The 21234-nt window shown below is 34.3% G+C and overlaps 3 protein-coding genes across 4 annotated transcripts; 2 read left to right on the top strand and 1 right to left on the bottom strand.

Moving 5' to 3' along the window:
* Positions 1–1035: 1035 nt before the first annotated feature.
* On the top strand, positions 1036–2287 carry LOC123921807 (ethylene-responsive transcription factor ERF086-like). Its single transcript, XM_045974489.1, has one exon. It carries the CDS (start codon positions 1134–1136, stop codon positions 2136–2138), a length of 1005 nt encoding a protein of 334 aa, XP_045830445.1. The 5' UTR covers positions 1036–1133; the 3' UTR covers positions 2139–2287.
* Positions 2288–4031: 1744 nt separating this feature from the next.
* Positions 4032–8570, bottom strand: LOC123921806 (zinc finger CCCH domain-containing protein 34-like). Of its 2 annotated transcripts, none has more exons than XM_045974488.1 (7): positions 8197–8570; positions 7953–8083; positions 7567–7629; positions 7033–7152; positions 6603–6917; positions 6202–6516; positions 4032–5071 (listed from the first exon to the last, which is right to left on the bottom strand). In XM_045974488.1, the coding sequence occupies exons 1-7, from the start codon at positions 8282–8284 to the stop codon at positions 4670–4672; spliced, it is 1434 nt and encodes a 477-aa protein (XP_045830444.1). In that variant the 5' UTR covers positions 8285–8570; the 3' UTR covers positions 4032–4669. The 2 variants fall into 2 exon arrangements, with proteins under 2 accessions (XP_045830444.1, XP_045830443.1); XM_045974487.1 differs by having other exon boundaries at positions 7953–8086; positions 8197–8539.
* A 6521-nt stretch (positions 8571–15091) lies between these two features.
* LOC123921804 (elongation factor-like GTPase 1) lies at positions 15092–18465 on the top strand. Its single transcript, XM_045974485.1, has one exon. It carries the CDS (start codon positions 15240–15242, stop codon positions 18309–18311), a length of 3072 nt encoding a protein of 1023 aa, XP_045830441.1. The 5' UTR covers positions 15092–15239; the 3' UTR covers positions 18312–18465.
* Positions 18466–21234: the final 2769 nt, after the last annotated feature.

Below are 21234 nucleotides of genomic sequence, written 5' to 3'. Positions count from 1 at the left end.
AGAAAACACATTTTTAGTGTGTCATTGGAACTACAAAGAAAGAAAGTGACTGTTGCAAAGAAATAAGAACACACAAGTGTAGTTGTGTAGAGCACATTTAAAGTAACTTGACAAGTGAAGGGGAATCTTTATTTTCACTATTAAGTTGTGAGCCTTAAGTAAGTATGATATCAAGAGCTAGTGATTTAATAGAAATGAGAAAAAGAAAGATTTTAACTAAAAGTGGGTGGAAAGTGAGTATGGTCTTTAAAGTAATTTAGTATTTTAACTTGCTTATATTTAAATTCAGAATAGTATTTTAATATTTAAATGAATGGTTCAATTTTCTTATAATATTTGAATATATATACCAAGCTTATACAAATATGTGTTTATTAGTGAGTTATATTATGTTGTTTATTAGATAATTTAATCGTCATATGTATCGTTTTTAGTTAGTTTGATTCTCATATGTCGTTTATTAGTTTAGTCCATAAAATTATATCAGAGACACACTTAAAGATATTTTGATAATTTTTGATACACTCGTAAACGGATGAGGATCTTCTCCTGCTCAATATAATTTGATCCTCATATCTATCATGTTGTTAATCCAATGATTGACTCATTTTAAAGAGAAAAATTTAAAACAAAAAAACTGTCATGAAAAAAGATCAATAGTTGAGATAACAGCAGGACAATCCGTAGGAGAGGTGACGCAGTAGAAGATCCAAATCCCTCATAAACTACAATAACACATTTTCACACATTAAGAGACTAAAATAATAGTCCACAAATCCCAACTCAACTGGTAAAAATGTCCAAATTGTTAAGTTAGACACCATGATCGGGGTTCAAACGTCAATCCTTCCACTTTGTGTATGAGTTTTCAATGGTTGGTCATTTCGTCCATGTGAGAAAAAAAAAACACACTAAAATAATAGTTTTAATATAAAAAAAAAATGTCCTTTTCCATCTCTCCATGATGAAGTCACTGTCTTTAAAAGACCCCTCAAAAACAAAACTTCTACCATTCATCATAAGTCATAACATAAACCTTTGTTACCTTTCTGCAGTCTGTTTAACTTCCCTTACCTAGCTTACATTTTCTCAACCAAATTTCAATCCATATTTTCTTTGCCATTTTCTCAGCCATGTCAACCTCTAAAAAAACAACATCAGATTCATCTTTCAAAGGATATCATGAAACAAACCAAACACAAATGTGTCTATCATCACTTATCCTTCAAAGGAACAATAACACATTACCAAATGGTGAAAAAAGAGGAAGAAGAAAACAAACAGAACCAGGTAGGTTTCTTGGTGTTAGAAGAAGACCTTGGGGTAGATATGCTGCTGAAATTAGAGACCCTACAACTAAAGAAAGACATTGGTTAGGTACTTTTGATACTGCTCAAGAAGCTGCTCTTGCTTATGATAGAGCTGCTATTTCCATGAAAGGAAATCAAGCTAGAACAAATTTCATTTACTCTGATACTATCAATTTTCATACACTTGTTTCTTCTCCTTTAGATCTTCAAGTTCAAGTTCAACATACTCTTTTGCCATCTTCACAAGAAACCAATCAAAATAGTACACTTTTTCAGCTTAACACTCCACACACTACTAGTAGAAATGATCAAAACTCTTTCTCATTGAACAATAGTAGTACTTTTGATCATGAAAAAACAGAAAATGAATCATCAACTCATCATGATGAAAATTTCTTTTTTACTAATGAGACTAAAAACAACTCTGGTTATCTTGAATGCATAGTTCCTGATAACTGTTTGAGAAACACTTCAAATGATCAAAAAGTTAGCAACAATGGTGAAAGCAACAGATTTTTGATGGAGGGTGAATCACATTTTGGTATGGCTTCATTCTCTGAAGAAATGCCAACAAGGGTTTCTAGCTTTTCAGAGTTTTCTTGTTATCCAAGTGAAATTAGTGAAGGTTTCTTGGATTGGAATTCTAATGAACTTTCAGCTATATTTAACAATAATCCGTTAAGAGTTGAAGATGAATGCATGGATACATTGTATCCTAATTATCCCATCATTGAAAATCTAAGTCCAAGCTATGTTATGATGAATGACCAATCTACTTCTTCAACTAACTATTCTCCATCACTTGAATTTGGTTACCCTCTCTTTTGAGCTCTCTAAAATCTAGATGAGGTGCATTTGCATATACTTGCATTGTGTATTGTATTGCATTGCATGCACAAGTACTTTTTTTGTTTATGTTTATGTGTTTGTAGTAACTTTAGTAAGTAAGCCTTTTCTACTCTTGTTCTAATGAAATTATTACTAAATATGTATGTCGGATATTATCGTAAGCAAAAATTATTTTTTTAGTTTATCAGATAAGATTCGTTCCATCATCGTGTGGCTGGAATTATTTCTAGTAATTTTGTAAGCGAGTTAGTCTAATTATCCAATTTAATAATCAACGACTGAGATGCAAAACAGTTGAAATTCGTGATATGCATATTGATGGTATTGATTTGATCCTTCTTTTGGGCTAGTTGCCTAAACTTTAGGAAACAATAAAGGGAGTTTATGGTGCAAGTGTCCATCAAACAGCATAAGTTCTCACAGAAAGATATATGTTGTCAAGCCACCAGAGATTCTAATCTATTGCTTGCAGTACATTCCTTTTGGCTGACTTTGATTGATTAGATAATTCCTTTTTACTTTTCATTATAATATAATAACATCATGGTAATGGATGAATAGGAATTTTGAACAACTCTATAAACCGACCTCTGTTATTAATACAGTATAAGAAAAGATTTACTGCTAGAGTACATGATTTGAATTAAGTGTGTAGTGTGAATTAAAAAAAAAAAATCAACTTCATTTGCAAACCACTCCAAGTTTCTGAAATTCGAAGTCTCTCTCTTCTCTCTCTACTCTGCTTCATCTAAACACTATTTATTTTTTTAGTTTTGGAGTGGCTTTTGTGCCATATACGACCGGCATACATACCAATATTCTAGTGATTATTATTAATCATAGACGGTACAATTCAGGCTGTTTATTTTGAGGACTTCTTAGTTGATAGTCTGTCTTGTACGATTTTGCACAATTGATCTTAATACTTGAGAATTTGTTCTTAATAAAATCGTATCCGATGGTATAATGGCTAAGAATGTTTACATATAAGCACTAATTTGTACATATGATCTTTTATTTGAGATGATCTTATAGTAGCAAGACAGAGTGAGACATAACAAGTATATCTATGAGCATTTCCAATGAGATAAATCAATTTGATTTATGGAGTACTATAATATTTTTCAATGGAAACCTAAAGTATAAGAACTGCTCTTAAGAGTTAATCTAACTAGTTCTTAACTTACTTTAAGTGGTTCTCAGCCTTAACCCCCACTAGTGTTACAAAAAAATAACATTAGTAAGAACATATTCCTATAGAAGAACTACTCTACATATGGTCTTCATGTTAGTAATCTTCAATGTTGCAATGTACAATTAATAACAAATTTAATCATACCCCTAAAACGTTAGTACATGTCTTATTCTTTTGTTAGAGGGAATTGATGGACAAGATTTGTCCACTACGAATTTATACTTTATACTAAAATATAATAATGTCGACTTTGACTAGTTAGTTAGTCCTTCAATATATAGCCTAACCACTAACCAGGTCCCACCATCACGTGTCTGTGTGTGTGTGGAAATGTAGTTGTCTCATTTAGGATCTAAAATTGGATTCTACACTTTAACTGTCTAATATTGAATAGCTGAGTATGACACTGTCAAGATATTTAGCCAATATTCCTTCCCCTTCCCCTCACAAAACAGAAGTGGTTGTGTCTATAAGTACTGTTTTTGAACTGTTAACATTTGGGGCTCTTCTCCTATCTTTCCCTATAGATGGTTCATGACAAATTCAAATTATCCTAGCTATCAAGATACTAAGCTAAGTATCTAGGCACCTTAAATCTGGTTTCATGTATCACAATCATCATAAACAAACATCACAAAATATTGCGCCCGAAAGCTTGATCAAAGCAAGCTGATAAAAATGGAGAGAAAAGTTATTACACATTCAAATGTGTTAATTTAAATGTGTTTCTTCATATATATGTATTCTGTAATAAATTTAAAGTACCAAGTCAAGCATTTTACTTGTCACAACAACATGTTGTATCAAAAATAATAAAAGATAGCAATGTGAAACCTCATTGTAGTCTCTCCTGATAACTTCGCTTCGCGGTAAACCTTTAGATATGTTGGGAACAATAGCAATCAAGGTCTTCTGAGCAGAATTAGAGTATTGTTCCCAAATGCAAAAAAGGGTTCTGAACATGAAAAAATTTCTCATACCAAAAAAAAAAGAGTGAAGCATAAATAAGCACAAAAAATAGACATGTGGATGGGCATGTGCATAATGGACTTGCAGATTCTCTTTAAGTTATTCAAAGAGCAAGGTATGTATGGTTTGCTAAAATTCTCAAAGTTGGCCATGGTTTATTCAAGATCAAAGAAATGGCCACAAAAAGATTATATGAACACAGATATAATTGATTGGTGCAATGAGTGTTGGACCTGAACTGGGATAACTTAAAAATAAAACCTATTTGAGACGCTCCATGAGTAAAGACGGTGGATTGAAAAATTGAGATAAAATGGAGTGATAATGAGGAACACATTCACATTGCTTAGCTTGAGGTGTGAGAGACAGTGCTACTTGTGGTGGCACTGGGAGTTGCTAAAGAACTGGCACTCTGAGCAGATGGCTGAGTACTTGATTGAGAAACCGGTGCAACAGTTGACAAAGTCAAGCCAACTGATGCAGTCGATGTGCTCATTGATGAAGACATTCTGGATGAAGCGGACTCCTTGCTGGATCCTGAGGCAAGTTCAGGCCTCAACTCGGATGATGACGACGATGGAGCAAGAGTACCAATGGAGGAACCCACAGGATAGGGTGCAACTGGCATATCAGCTAGGGAAGAAGCAGATGGACTGTAACTCAGGGATCCCATAGGATGATCAAATTTGCATGCAGATCCAAACTTACAAATTCCACGCTGCGTATAATGAGTGCAAGGTTGGGCCCCCTGATTATAAAACAAAAACATATGATGCTTGACAAATAAGAATTTGTGAATGCAATAATCAAAACAAAATTGAATAACATTTCAACTGAATAGACAAACTTATCATGCAGCAAGCTCTTTAAAAACGGATGTCATAACAAATCAAAATATATTAAGATACTTTGTCTATTCTTTACCTGAAGTCCAAAGACAAAGGATTGCACCAAGAGAGAAATAAAAGCCAAAAAGATCAAAGAAGAGTAGAAATAGCGACATGAAATAATATGTGGAAGCATGTTATGAAAATAAGTCCTTGCTTTTATATGTATTTAATCAAACTAAAATTTGGGACAAAGTGTGGGTAGGGTTCTGCTTTATCCGTTTTTCAAGCTCAACTAACTATGCAGCAGAAACTAGACAAAGAATTATTGCATTAAAATACATCGGAACAATATCAACTCAACTAATACAGTACCGTGTTTCTGTATTATCATTAAAATTTACCGATGAGTTACAATGAGTTTCAATCTTTCAAGTGTTCATTCAAAGTAAAGAATATTCCCTGCCCTGGCAAAAGAACATACCCACAGCAGAAGATTTGAAAGAGGAATTTACTTACAAAACTTGCCCTCAGACACAGTCAAAGCGATATACTATGATTTTAGCAAAACCTTCACCTAGGGCCTACTGGAATAAACTGGATGCACGCTAAGAATGAATGTAATACAAAATGGGACAACAACCTCCAAGTCTCCAACATATTATTCAACACATTCATCCAGAAAGCTTGTTCTCAAAATCATTTCGCCTTTCACTACTTTAAAAAATTCCTAGTAAATCATGCACAGCTCATTCAACTAAGTCCAAGAAATCGGACAGGTATGTATAACCCAACATATGTAAATAAAAAAACTTTCAATATGAACCAACTGAAAAGGGAAAAAAATGGTGCCTGCTGTGATTTGTTTTCAATGATGAATTGAAAACGAAACTTTAAGCGTAGTTTGAAATTGAATCACACATAGAAACAATAATAAATATAGCAAGCAACAAAGTTAGTTAAGAAGTCAATTTCATTATACCTGACAGTTATCTATCATAAACAAAATTTTCAGTACCAAAGTGCAAATGAGATGAAAGGTAATCATTACCGGGCGCAAAGGAAGACCAATGGGACTAAAGTTCACTTTTGGTGCACCCATGTCCTGCGGATGATGATATCTACACGAAGAACCAAATTTACACTCCCCTGTTTTCATGTAATGATGACACTCCTGCTGATCAGGTCTTTCAGGTAATGAGCTTTCCTTCTGACTACTGCCTGAAGGACCAGTTGAGGAACCAGAAGATTGAAAATGTCCGGTATAGGCAGTAGTTGGTGAAGGTACCTGGGTCATGCCATAAATTTGTGTTGGACCAACACTCAACGGAGTACTAGAAGGAAGTAAAGGACTTTGTGCTGGAGCCTGCATCAAGCACTCAATAGCTTCAACAAAAGCACATATAACTTGAGTAGGCAATCAAAACAAAAGTCATGTACAAGTGCACATACCTGATAAGGACTCCAGCCTGAAAAGGGGACCATGGTGGGGGACACTACCATAGGCCCATAGGGACCCTGGACAAATGAGCCATGCAGCAAAGGTGGCCTCGCAACAAGTACACCATACTGTTGTTGTGAAGGACCGGATGGAGGCTGTACAGTTTGATACATTGGTGAAGGTACCGGCATAGGCAGAGGTGAAACTTGGGGAACTGGTGATGGTGGTATCATTTGGACACCTGCAGGCTGGGGATGATGGAATTTACAAGTTGCACCAAACTTGCACTGTCCGGTTTTTGCATAATAGGAACACTCTTTCTCACCCTGTTATGATTATTATATATAAAAATTCAAGTTCAGAACAAACGGTATTCGTGAATTAAAAATGTAAGCACAACAACCACAAAATTTCATGTAACAAATATAAAGTGATACAGACCGCTCGCAATGGATATCCATAATAATTTAGTGACACAGGGGCAGTAGTGCCAGCTGCCTGTCTAGGATGGTGATACTTGCAAGATGCACCAAATTTGCACGCTCCGGTCCTTATATAATACTGCAGTTTAAGTAAAAGCAGATAAAACCAATCAATTCAAAACGAAAGTAACTGATTTTAAAGACAATCAAGACAAAATAAAAGTCAACTTCACTCCTGCGTTGATGCTTGCAAAACAAAACAAAACTGCTCAGCATCAATGTTTTAAAAACCGAACATTTCAACATGTTGAACCGTTAATCGGCACTGGCTACGGTTCAGTTATTTGAGCAGTTCAATCACGGTTCAAGCGGTTTAAATCAATTGAGCAATGTCAGAAGTCTCGCCGGTTCAATTTTTAAAACATTGTTCAACATATAATTCTCCACAACAAAAAGGAATAACAGTCTCAAACTCAATTGTGGAAATGCAATCATAATTAGATATAAATGCAGCACAGAATCGACTCAATCGAGCAGATGCAGAATTAAGCACCTGGCACACCGGCTGTCCAACTCTTTCTGGATATTCCCCTGCAATCCTCGCAGCTCCAATAACCTAAGCACAAACAAAACATAAATCCACTAAATTTCAATAACTGTGTCAAATGCACAACCTCAATCTCATATAATTAAGTAAAATTAACTGATATAATTCAATTCGATGAATAAAACAAAAACACAACCCCAATAGTAAAAAAGTGTTGCAACAAATTAAAGCTTATCTTCAACAAACAACACACACACAACACAAAGACACAAGATCAAACACATTCATAGAACAGAACCAAAGACAATCACATCGAGAACAAAACAAACAAAAACCTTAAAACAAAAACCTTAGAAAGAAAAGAAAGAAAAAAAAAAAGAATTTTTTTTTACCGCGCCACGGTCACGTGGATGGTTAAACCGACACCTCGAACCATAACCGCAAAAACCTGTCCTCAAATAATAGATACAATCAGCTTCATCTGGTCTTTGAGGATACGATTCACCACTAACCAATCCATAACCTGCTACATTCACAAAATCAAAAATCAAAATCACTTCTTCTATAACACTCTTCACAAATCGGAAATTAAAATAGTAAATGGAATGAAATTGAGAATGTGGATATAATAATGACCTTGATGAGATGTATCTACACCGGCGAGAGTCCATTCGAGCGTGGGATCAGAGTTGGAACCTTCGTTTGCTCGGCCGTACCGTTCCATTGTACGGAACAAACGAGGGTAAAAAAGAGTGCAATCTGGAAAAGTTTTGAACCCTCAAAACAGAGAATGAAAGGTTTCGAACAAAAGCGTGTGAATGAAGGAACTATAGTGAGAAACTGGTTCGGATTTCTGGGGTTTCTCTCTCTCTTTATTTCTCTCACAAACAACAACAGCGTCTCTGTTTCTTCTATTCTACACTTTGCTTTGCTCTCTCTCTCTCTCTCTCTCTCTCTCTCTAATTTCTCTTTCCGTTTTTCAAAGCGTTTTTTATTAATTAATTAATAATAAACATTGGTCTTTCTTATTTATTTTCTTATAACAGTAACATCGATAGGGAGGACCACGATTCGATTTCATATAACTGTGATTGGGAGATACTGAAATCACTTGATAAATATCAGAATTGATCTGCGAACTAAATAAAACGGTTCAATGAACCGAATACTGATGGTGAAATAAAATAAAGTAAATTACTTACTCGAAACAAATTTATTATATTATATGTGTATTCATCGAGAGTTGAACTTTGAATAATTTATTGAGACTCAAATTTCTTGCTATTTGTAGTAATTTATTGGTGTATATTTTTCTATTTTCTGAGAGTTTTTTTTTTACTTTCACAACTGGTTTAATCTGGTTCAGGGTAAGTTCTGACATCAAATAGTTTCAGCCTCAACCCACTTGGGTTGGTTTATTGGTATTGGCTTGGGACCTGGGAATGTGCTCCTTTTGAGGTTCGATTCTCTCTGGTGCCAATTTGGATGTGCTAATTTAGCTTCTTCAAAATAAAATGGTTTCAACCTCTTTCGATTACAGTTAAGAGGGATCGAACCGTGATCCTCTCTACCAAGTTATTTGTCAATCGTCACTAAACCAACTGACGATTGTGTGAGAGACTTTTTATTATTGGTGGGTGATATAGTTGTATTATTTCTATGCCAAACCCATCACTAAAATACCTAAAACAATCTTAGTATTTATTATCAGTTGCTTTATTAGGAATTACTAAAACGATCTAGATTAAATCTAGATAAGATTGTAAAAATATTTTAAACCAAATTAAATAAGATACGGAGTAGATTAGGAAACTGGAGTTATATGAATATTTATCTCAAACTTAAATTTAAGAAGTTAATTAAATTATGGATTTATTACTAGATTTTTTACTTTCTATAAAATATTTATTACATAGTCAAAATGAAATTTATTACTAGATTAAATATGAAGCTAAGATTACTAGATTCTGAATTCATATCAAAATATTTGAAACAAAAGTAATTAAGATGTTGATGGTTTTATTTTATGGGTCTTGTTAACATGTGCCTTTAGGGTACATGTTAAGATATACCAAAATAGAAACTCAATATTTAATGATATAAAAAATTTAATTTTTCAAAAGTTAAAATGCACAAATTAAAATTTAATAATTTTATTTTTGCTTTCTTAACATGTGCCTTAAGGGCACATGTTAACATTCTCCTTATTTTATTTTTAAGTGAAGACTTATTTTATTCCCTCGTAATTATTTGATAGCACAATTTAGTTCTTGAAAAAAATAAAACTTAAAATAATTTTTAACATCTTAATATTAGATACAAATTAGTCCCACTATTATAATAAATCATGGACTAATTTATCCTCAACATGTAAATGTCAAGACTAATTTAAGTTTTTTTTTTTTCTCTTTCGTAAAGATGAGTGAATGATATTATAGTATGTAGATTCATAGTTTGTATAAAATATTAAAAGAAAAATAAATATGGAGCTGATTTTGTTGTGACACAATTAAATATGAAGTTGATGTGATTAGTAGATTCTACTAAAATTTTATAAAATATTTAAAACAAAATAAGTAAAAAAAAAAAAATAGCTACTATTAGTAGATTCTAAATTTTAATAAACAATCTAAATATTAAGACGCTTAATAATTTAAATATTAAGAAGCTGATTAAATTAGTAGATTCTGAATTTATATTTTAATGGAGGAGTAGTTGTAGTTGAAAGTTAAAGAACAAAACAAAAGAAATGGGTGTGAGATTTTTGGGCCATCTAGAAAAGGGTAGTATCTAAAATGAGTTTGCCTTTCAACTTTAGCTTACGCTTGTGGTCGTGCACAAGTGCTGGTGTGAGAGACAATAAGCCACGTGATATGACATATTTGTCCTTTTGTATTAGAGTTAGATTTAATACAAAAAAGTAATGTCGACGTTGATTAATACACATCCTACTAGCCAATTAATCATCATATTAAAAAACATTAGCCAATTAATTAATCCTCATGCTCATGAGCTGGTGATAGTACAAAGCATGAGATAGATAGATATTATTGATTCCACGTGGAGATATCTTCCTTAAAAGTGGTAAAAAGGTCACTAGAATTTTACTACAACTGTTATTGTAGGATTTGGTTGGATATCCTTTCTAGTTACATCACACTGACTTTGGTTCAGTTAATCCCTATAAGTAAGGTCAGCACTCTGGGTATGCAAAGATAGCCACCACGCATGGCCTACAAAATTTGGAGCCCTTCAATATTTCATATAGTGATATAGGTCTACTAAAATTTTCATATATGTAGTTCTTTTTAATAATTTTATAGTGTTCGATTCATTAGACTGCTTAATTTGATCCAGGTTAGTTATGATATCAAGTGATTTTATTTCTCTTGATCACAATTGTGGAGGAATGTTAACAATATGATACCTTAAGTTGAGATTTTAATAGGTACATAATTTTTTTGTTGGATTCGATCCCCACAACTGTGATCGGGAGGAGATTTGAACTACTTGATATCAGAATTGATCTCCGGTCCATATTAAATTGGTTGTGAAAGCCAAACTATATATATTTATACTATATACAAATAAGGTTTTTATTTGAATAATTTTTTTTGTTACCATGATATTTATATGAAGATTTCACTACCGTTAGCGATGAATAATCTTTGTCAGGGAACCTATGGGGCACATAAATGTGTGTTCTCCTATCCTAACCAAATTTTCTTCTTACGTATGAGCTAGAGATCAAACCTCTGACCACATGTTTAAGAGGACCAAATCTCTTACTACTTGGACCAATTCATTATCGGTTATCTGAATAAGTTTTTAGTCATATTAATAATTGTTTCTTTTGATGCATAAAAATTTGTATTATTTCATTCATCAAAGTAGTAGCAATACAAGATGAAATAAAATTAAAAAATTGAGAATGAGCATAAGATTTTGACACTTTTGCTAGTGAATGAGCAACAAAATTAACTTGTCTCTTTACGGATGTGTTTGGTTGTGAGAATAAAATGAAAAGAGAGAAATAGGTGAGAGAGAGGTTGATAAGAGAGAAATATGTGAAAAATAGAATAGATTTGATAGGTTATTTTGTATAAGAGAATGAAAAGAGAAATAAAAAAAGAGAGATGTAATTACTTTTTGAAAGGACAAAGAGATGTGAAATCAATAAAGAAGCATGGGCAAAAACGTAATATCAATAAAATAGCCACTTTCTCTTCTCTTTCTTCCCTCCCCAGCAGAGAAATAGAAAACATGTGAGTCCCATGTTTTTAGTTTCTCTCTTTTCATATCTCTCTCCAAACCATACACATGAACTTTGCACTTTCTTTTTCAATCTCTCTCTCCCCTCTTTTTCACCCAAACCAAACAGAGGCTACATAAATCATCTCAAAGTTTTGGTAATTTCGTAACATTTTTTTTAACATGTCAATAATATACCATATCTTTTTCTTTAATATTAGATAAATAACAAATAATTTGGTTTCTCTTATTTTAATGGGTTAAATATGACTCTTGAAGTCATATATATTAACCACCAATTACATACATGAGACAACTAACAAATTATGAAGATTAAATTAAAAAACTATTTTTTTTATAGACGAAATGACAAAGCAATTGAAAAATAATACACAAAAGTGGAGTGATCGGGGTTCGAACCCCAGTCACGACGTCCGACACTAACAATTTCGGCATTTTTGCCAACTGAACTAAAATTTGTGGACATAAAAGAAAACACTCACAACCAATTAAATATTAAATAAAAAAACTAAAATTTTAATATTAATAAATCATTAACAATTCTCTTATTCTCATGTATTAAATATGATTTTGCGAGTCATGCATATAAGTCACAAAAAACACTCACAACCAGTTATTACATGCGTAATACCATAAATATATTAGAATTCACTTTCTCTTTAATTTTTCATGTAATACTACATGCATCATTATTTCTTTGATGTCTTATATATTTTTCTTTCATCTTTTTTGCATAAATTAATAAAAGTAAAAGATAATTTTGAAAATTTACGGAATACATTGCTTCTAGAAAAACAAAAAATTCTTCATTCGTTCCTTTTTAAGTGTCTTTTGACGTTAGGTTTAGCATTCCTATTTAACAATCATTTTGGTATTGTAAGGGTATGATTTGTCAATTATACTCGTTGTCAATTACTTTTATCTTTTTCAATAAAACTATTTTTTTGGTACATAACATATTAATTTTTTTTACATAGTATATCAAATTTATTGGAAAGAAAAAGTGTGTCAAAAAAAATTATTGGTGAATTAAAATAAGGTATAATAGAAAGAGAAAATGCAAAAATACACTTTGTTAATTATTATTTTTTGGTACATAATACACTTTGTTAATTTGGTATTACTATTATAAAAAGAAAGACATTTAAAAAGGAACGATCAGAGTATATACTATCATCTAACTATTTACACACTATGCAGGGGACTGAGGTTCTAACCTGAGTCATCTCACTTATCCACCTTAAGGGTGAAATTTCTAGCCAGTAGGCTATTTGGCCAACAGAAAATATTTATGTTCATCCAATATTTACATAAGTTGTTCATCTTAAACCATGCTCAGGGTCCGCCATTATTTACGGGTATTTAATATATAAGTTTATCCACAACCACGACTATCGTAAATATGATTTTAACTTGTTTATAACAAATAATTTTGGTGAAAAAAATATATAACAAATTTTATAAAGCTAACCCGGGTAACGCGTAAAATACGCCAATAAATTAAAATGTCAAGGGTTGAACTTGTGTCCAGAAGAATTTATGGCATTTTAATAAATACCCTTCACAACATTATAGCCAGGCGTCATATTAGACTTGGTAAAAGCGATCATGGTTAAAGGATTTGCAAGAATCCTTCGGTCAATGTTTTTTTCCACTAAGAGTGTTAAAATTGTCTAATGTACTTTTGGAGCAAGAAAATATATAATATGTTATATTCATGTTTACATGGTGTATTTATTTATTTATAAAATTATGTTTTTCTGATGGTTTGATATTCCAAAACTATCAAATGTCTGAAATAGTTGCTTTTTTAAATAAATTTAAATGACAATTTGAAAATTAAATCTCAAGTTGAATCATTATACTCTTCACTACATTGGAAATGAGAGTATAGATAGTTGGTTAAATTTCGCTGCTCAAAATGGTGTTGAGAAAAACAAAATTATACATAATTAAAATATTTGTATTTTCGAATGGAACTTTAAATAGAATAGACTGAAATTTTATTTCTAATTTTTTATGAATATTTATTTATAGTTTGATATTTCACATTAAATTATAAACATAAACCAATTTAATTTGAAGTAACAATGTCTTATATATCTTGTCTTGTGAAAAAAAAAAATTGTCTTATTTTAAAAGGTTCTGACCACTCCGTAATAATTCGCGACAACTTCTCGTGATAAGGCCAAATTATGTCCGGTTGTTAGAGTTATCCTTGATGGCGTTTACCACTAGCATGTAGTCTAGTTCAATAACCACTCTTGAGAAATGCATTTTTTAACGCACATGCTTCAACTTCATTTAGTGGGGGAGTGCGATGAAACCACATGATTTTTGCTTTCACAAACTTTCCTTGATAATTTCTAAATAAATATACCAACTCTAAAATTATGTTGATCGTTGAATAGCGCCACGTCGATGTTACACTTTACTGTTCCTGTCACTGAAGGCTGCAAATGCGTGTTGTCATTGCTTAATTGTGCAGTCGTGTGTGTTGTTGTGATGTCTAGCACCACACCATTGATGTAGAAAGTCCCTTGCAAGCGGGATATGCACTTGAGCCTGTTGTTGTTGCTCCTTGCATACCTTGTCATTCCGCCGTCTCCATAAACACCAATGTATCATATAAATAATCAAACATATCATAATTCATTTTTATTATTTTTATATATTTACCTTCAAATAATAGTTTTTCAAATTTTTTTATTCGCATTTGTAACATGCATGTTTAAATCAACTAGTGTATATATAAATCTCTATTGCAAAAAATAAGTCAAAATTTGAAATAACACATGTAAGTTTCTTTTTTAAAACAATAATATATGTAAGTTGACATAAAAGCAAAGACAACAAATTTCAATAAAAATATTTGAAATACTATTGTTTAAATAATTCTTTTTAGTGCTTAAAAAAAAAAATATTTTTAGAGGAATTAAAAAAAATGATATTTTTCTATATGAGTTAGAATGCCTAATCAGACCTTACCAAAAAAAAAAAAGCCTAATAGTATTGAGACACTTGAAAAAATATTTTTCTATATTTTTTGTGAAAATTATTTCTTTTAAAAACTAAAAATTGATTTTCTTAGAATTATTTTTGAATATTCTGTTTAAAGATGAAAACAAATTTTCACTACTAATGTAATATAATACAAATCTATGTCTCTATATAAAGTTGATATATTTTTCGAGAAATAAATGATTTTTTGCGTAATTTTTTATTTAAAAGAATCACGGGTTTATAAAAAATTGAATTAATTCCCATAAAATCAGAAACGACATCGTATAGAAAAAACACATGTAATATTTTCTTCTTCTTCTTCTTCAACCGACCTAATTTGCGTTAAGTTTTTCACAGAAATTATCGAAACCTTCTTCTTCTTCTTCTTCGTTGCGGCACTGTAAATGGAGGAATCAACTTCCGATAACGATAGACACAAAATCCGCAACATATGCATCTTAGCACATGTAGACCACGGCAAAACAACCCTGGCTGATCAGCTTATCGCCACCGCCGGCGGCGGCATGGTTCATCCAAAAGTAGCAGGTAAACTCCGTTTCATGGATTTCCTCGACGAAGAACAACGTCGTGCTATAACAATGAAAAGTTCATCTATTTCTCTTAACTACAATCACCACACAATTAATCTAATCGATTCCCCCGGTCATATCGATTTTTGCGGCGAAGTTTCCACCGCCGCTCGTCTTTCCGATGGAGCACTTATTCTTGTTGATGCTGTTGAAGGTGTTCATATTCAAACTCACGCTGTTCTTCGTCAATGTTGGATTGAACGTCTTTCACCTTGTCTTGTTCTTAATAAGATGGATAGGTTAATTACTGAGTTGAAACTTACTCCTTCTGAAGCTTATGTTCGTTTATTGAGGATTGTTCATGAGGTTAATAGTATTGTTAGTGCTTATAATTCACAGAAATATTTATCTGATGTTGATTCTCTTCTTGCTGGTGGTACTGCTGATGGTGGTGAAGTTATGGAGGATTATGATGATGTTGAAGATGTTTTTCAGCCTCAGAAAGGGAATGTTGTGTTTGCTTGTGCTTTGGATGGTTGGGGTTTTGGGATTCATGAATTTGCAGAGATTTATGCTTCAAAGCTTGGTGCTAGTGTTAGTGCATTACAGAGGGCTTTATGGGGTCCAAGATATTTTAATCCTAAGACTAAGATGATTGTTGGGAAGAAAGGGATTGGTGCTGGTAGTAAGCCTATGTTCGTTCAGTTTGTGTTGGAGCCTCTTTGGCAGCTTTATCAAGGATCACTTGAAGGGGATAAAGGGTTGATTGAGAAGGTTATTAAGGCTTTTAATTTACAGGTTCCGGCGCGTGAGTTGCAGAATAAGGATTCTAAGGTTGTGCTTCAAGCTGTTATGAGTCGTTGGCTTCCTCTTTCGGATGCTATTTTGTCTATGGTGGTGAAGTGTATGCCGGATCCTGTGGCAGCGCAGGGTTCTAGGATATCGCGGTTGATTCCACAGCGTGAGGTTGGTTCTGGAGATGGGGTTGATAGGAGGGTAGTGGAAGAGGCGGAGCTTGTGAGGAAGTCGGTGGAGGGGTGTGATTGGAGGGATGAGGTTCCTTGTGTTGCATTTGTGGCGAAAATGTTTGCTCTACCTGTTAAAATGCTTCCTCCTCCTCAAGTAGGGGAGGTTGTGGGGAGTTTTGGTGAGGAAGGTGAGGGTGAATCTGATGAGTGTTTTTTGGCATTTGCTAGGATATTTAGTGGTGTTTTGTCTGTTGGGCAGAGAGTTTTTGTGATTTCGGCTTTGTATGATCCTTTGAAAGGGGAATCGACGCAAAAGCATATACAGGAGGCTGAATTGAAATCCATGTATCTGATGATGGGGCAAGGGTTGCAAGTAGTGAAATCTGCGAAAGCAGGAGATGTTGTTGCAATCCGAGGACTTGGCCAATATATTTTGAAAAGTGCTACACTTTCTTCTACTAGGAACTGTTGGCCTTTTTCGAGTATGGCTTTTCAAGTTTCCCCGATTTTGAGGGTTGCTATTGAGCCATCTGACCCTGCAGATATGGGTGCACTGCTCAAAGGCCTGAGGCTTTTAAATCGAGCGGATCCGTTTGTTGAGGTCACAGTTTCTGCAAGAGGAGAGCATGTTCTTGCTGCAGCTGGTGAAGTTCATCTTGAGAGATGCATAAAGGATTTGAAGGATAGGTTTGCAAAAGTAAGCTTGGAAGTCTCTCCACCCCTTGTGTCCTACAAAGAGACCATTGAGGGAGAGGTATCCAACATGCTGGAAAATTTGAAAGTTCTCAGCAAGAACTTAGATTATGTTGAGAAAACAACACCCAATGGAAGATGCATTGTACGTGTACAGGTGATGAAACTTTTACCTTCTCTCACAAAGGTTCTTGATGAAAGTGCTGATATACTTGGAGATATCATTGGAATAAAGTCAGGGCAGACAGTTAAAAGTTTAGAAACTCAGGGGACAAATATTCTCGAAAATGGGAATCCAGCTGAAGTGATTAAAACACGTATAATGGATGCAATTGAGAGTGACATTTTGTGTAGGATTGAGAATGATGAAGACCATGCCGAGAAATGTAGATTGAAGTGGTTAAAGCTTTTGAGGAGGATATGGGCACTTGGTCCGAGTTACATGGGCGCTAACGTTCTCTTCACTCCTGATATTAAAGCAGAGAGTAGTGATAGCTCTGTTCTAATACGTGGTTCTTCTCAACTATCTGAAAGGTTGGGTTTTGTGGCTGATTCTGCTAACAGTAACTCGGTTTCAGAGGCATCTTCAAATGAGAGCCAAGCGTTGTATATGGATGCAGAGCGTCTCGAGAGTAATGTTATAACCGGGTTCCAACTTGCAACTTCAGCTGGGCCTTTATGCGATGAACCTATGTGGGGTCTGGCATTTGTCATTGAGGCACGAATAACTCCATCTACAGGACATGATGAATCCGAAACACACCAACAATCCGACCAGTATGGCATCTTTGCAGGGCAGGTTATTGCAACAGTCAAAGATGCCTGTAGGACAGCTGTGCTAAAGAATAAGCCAAGGCTTGTGGAAGCAATGTACTTCTGTGAATTGAATACCCCTAATGAATTTTTGGGTCCCATGTATGGTGTACTTTCCCGCAGACGGGCTCGAATTTTGAAAGAAGAGATGCAGGAAGGTTCCCCTTTATTCACTGTGCATGCATATGTTCCTGTTTCTGAGAGCTTTGGTTTTACTGATGAGCTTAGAAGTAGGACTTCTGGCGCTGCGAGTGCAATTCTTGTCCTTAGCCACTGGGAAGCACTACTCGAAGATCCTTTCTTTGTACCTAAAACAGAAGAGGAAATCGAAGAGCATGGAAATGGTTCCAGTGTTCTTCCAAATACAGCAAGAAAGTTGATTGACACAGTCAGACGGCGGAAGGGCCTTCATGTCGAGGAAAAGGTAGTACAACACGGAACAAAGCAGAGGACACTCGCTCGGAAAGTTTGATTTTTTTCATTACTGTTGTGTCCTTAGCTGTGTAGCGAACATGTAACTGTTGAATGTATCTTATATACCTCGTATACAGTATCATTAGGAACAATTTTTTCAGCCTGAGTTTGTTTTTACATATCATCAATGAAATTTTGACACATACAATCAAGTTTGTTACGATTATATATTTTTTGCATATGCATATGAACTTTCCATATTAGTTTCTTCATTTTTTGCTGGAGCAGCCACACCTGTAGTAAGTTATTTTGTTTTGGTATTGGGGAAGAAGTTAATTGCTGTTGTAAGTGTTTTATGATATCCTTAAGAAGCTCGGTGCAGAGGAATTACTTCTTTTGTGGGGTTAGTTTTTAGTGTCCTTTAAACATGATGAGCATTGATTGTTACTTTGTAAACTTCATTTAATTCTTCCTATCAATAATCTGTACAAGCGGCAATATCAAATTTTATCAACAATTTTGAAGGGTTTTGCTCAATTTTGTACTGTTCATTCCAATTTCGAAGGCTTTTGCTCGTGTAGGGTTTTCCATTTAATTTTGGGTTGTTATAGTGCACTTTGAGCTTCTCTTATTTCAGGCAGCTTCGGCGGCGCTTTTTCCCTTTTTGTTCTTCCTACATTTAATTCTTTCCTGTGTCTTTGTCTCCTTTTCCCATTTTTTAGTTTCATTTCATCTTAATTTCATCTCTTCAGTGTTTTTGGAGAAAAAGAAGGAGTTTTGTACCAGACTTGTCATAAGTTTTCCTATTGAGTCAGTATCGCTGACTTTCTTTCTTTGAGTCAGAAAAAACGCTGTGTCCTTCTCTGCATTTACCCTTCTTTTCCCCTCTTTGCACCGGTATTTCCCCCCTTTCGTCTCCACTTTTCTGTCTAATGCAACATTTGATTCACGGCCTTTCTTCGCATCCAACTTTTGTGCTCTGATTCCTTTTGATTTCAGAAAATGTAATGCAAACTCGCCAATGCTCGTCTCAGCAAACGCGCCATCGAGTGCCGTTCCTGGCCTAAATTCGGCGACGCCATTCAAGAAGACGCCGGTGCTTGCCTCACTTTGGTCTCCACTGAAGAGATCGTTCTCAAACGCCCCAAAGCTATTGGTTATTTATTGCATACTCTCTCCCTATCTATTTGTTTCTGTTTTCTCTATTATCTTCAACGCCAGGCATAACCAATTACTAGACTGATTTCAATATCAATATTAACAGTCAATATGTAAGGTTCTAGCTATGTTGGATTCTTTGTGTGATATGTTGTTCCTGGTAGAGATGCTTGGAGGTTAAAGTTTAGGGTTGCTAGGATTTGGCAAGTTTCTGGTTTCCTTAAGGCCGATCAAAGCAACTCTGCGGAGATGGTGCGAAAGGTGCTGGCGGATGAAAAGGTTTAGATTTTTTTCTTTTTCTTTTCGGAAAAGCAAAATATATTAAAGAGTGACTTTGGCACTAGATGTGCCAAAAACCACTAAACAGAAAGTCTGATACAACAATATGTACACCAGTTCAAGCACCTAATGCCTCCAAAACCACAAGAACTAAAACAACCAGAAATTAAAGCTCAATGCTGTGCTATCCTAGGACAAACAGCAAGCCTAAAGGGAAAAAAGAAACCTATCCTATTCCTGACCGTATCAAAGATGTCTGAAAACAGCCAATGAAGCCAAAACCGATACAAACCAATACAAAGGTATCACCCAAAAAAAACTCCACAGACAGCAAAGAGCATAGCTTAGGTTGACTCCCTCCTGATATAGGAACCGAGCTAAAGATCACTCGAAGAGATTCATCATAGCTGAGGCCAAAATATCAGCAAAAGCACCAAAGAGAATTCATCTTGGGATCTCGCGTCACGCCACAAAATGATTCTTAGGCTTTGAAAACTGAATCGCTTCCATCCCAAGAAAATCGGACAGTGACATTATGAGATACTACCAAAACGGATAGATTTAAAGGGCCTTTGCACGATAAAACTTCAACTTATCAGACCTGTGACTTGCACTGATTAAAGTAAATAACAGCAAAAACAGAATCTCGAAAAAAGGGAGAGACACCATCTCTGCATCAGGTTCTCTGAATTGAATTTGTGTATTAATGAGTTTGAGAAATTTGTTATGAAAATCGATGTGTCTTGGATAGCTGATGATGCTTTTGTTGCATCGTCGATGATTGAAGTCTCTAACTGCCATCATCACTTCAGAAGAAAAGCACACAAAGGTCAGTGATTCAGAATCTTCATCGTTCACCATTGACTCTGAACTCAATTTGGCCTCTGAACACAACTTACCTTATGAACTCAACCTGGCTTCTGGTACAACTTCTGATACATCCTTGTTCCTCATACAACTTCAAACCTTTGCATCTATCATCTGTTATTGGATTTTATTGTAGTCTTGAGTTTGAAATTTTATCCATGTTTTGGATTTTTTTGGGAGCAACTCTAAGAATTGAAATAGTTGATGATATTTGTTGAAGCTGGTTAATCAGTTTTGGTTCCGTTTGGTTTTTGTTTTCCAAACTCATACTAAGAATTCTCTTACTATGAGTTTGAGGGAGGCTATTGCAATATAGAAGTCAGTTCTACAACATTGTGCAAGTTTGGTTCTGAAGGTTTAGAGTCTGAAGGGTTAGCAGGTTCTGAAGCATTATCAGGTTCTCAAAGTCTGAATATCAGAAGGGTTATCAGGTTTTGAATATCTGATTTGCTATTTTTTTATCTGGTTTCATGGATGTGATCAACCATTGTCATCACCATTTGTTCAACTATCTTGTAGTTAGTGAAGATGTGGTAATAGGTGAAGGTTTTAAGCATGGCTGCTTTGTTATGCTTCTACTACTGTTGTTTGTGCATTGAGCTTCACTCATGTTATATGCTGAGATGGATCTTGGTAGATAGCATGGAATTGTTTCATTGTTATTGCAATGACAAATG

Source organism: Trifolium pratense, linkage group LG4 (genome assembly GCF_020283565.1).
Source record: "Trifolium pratense cultivar HEN17-A07 linkage group LG4, ARS_RC_1.1, whole genome shotgun sequence".
Classification (NCBI taxonomy): domain Eukaryota; kingdom Viridiplantae; phylum Streptophyta; class Magnoliopsida; order Fabales; family Fabaceae; genus Trifolium; species Trifolium pratense.
Note: the sequence above shows the minus strand (reverse complement) of the source record. Positions and strands in the feature narration are given on the sequence as shown.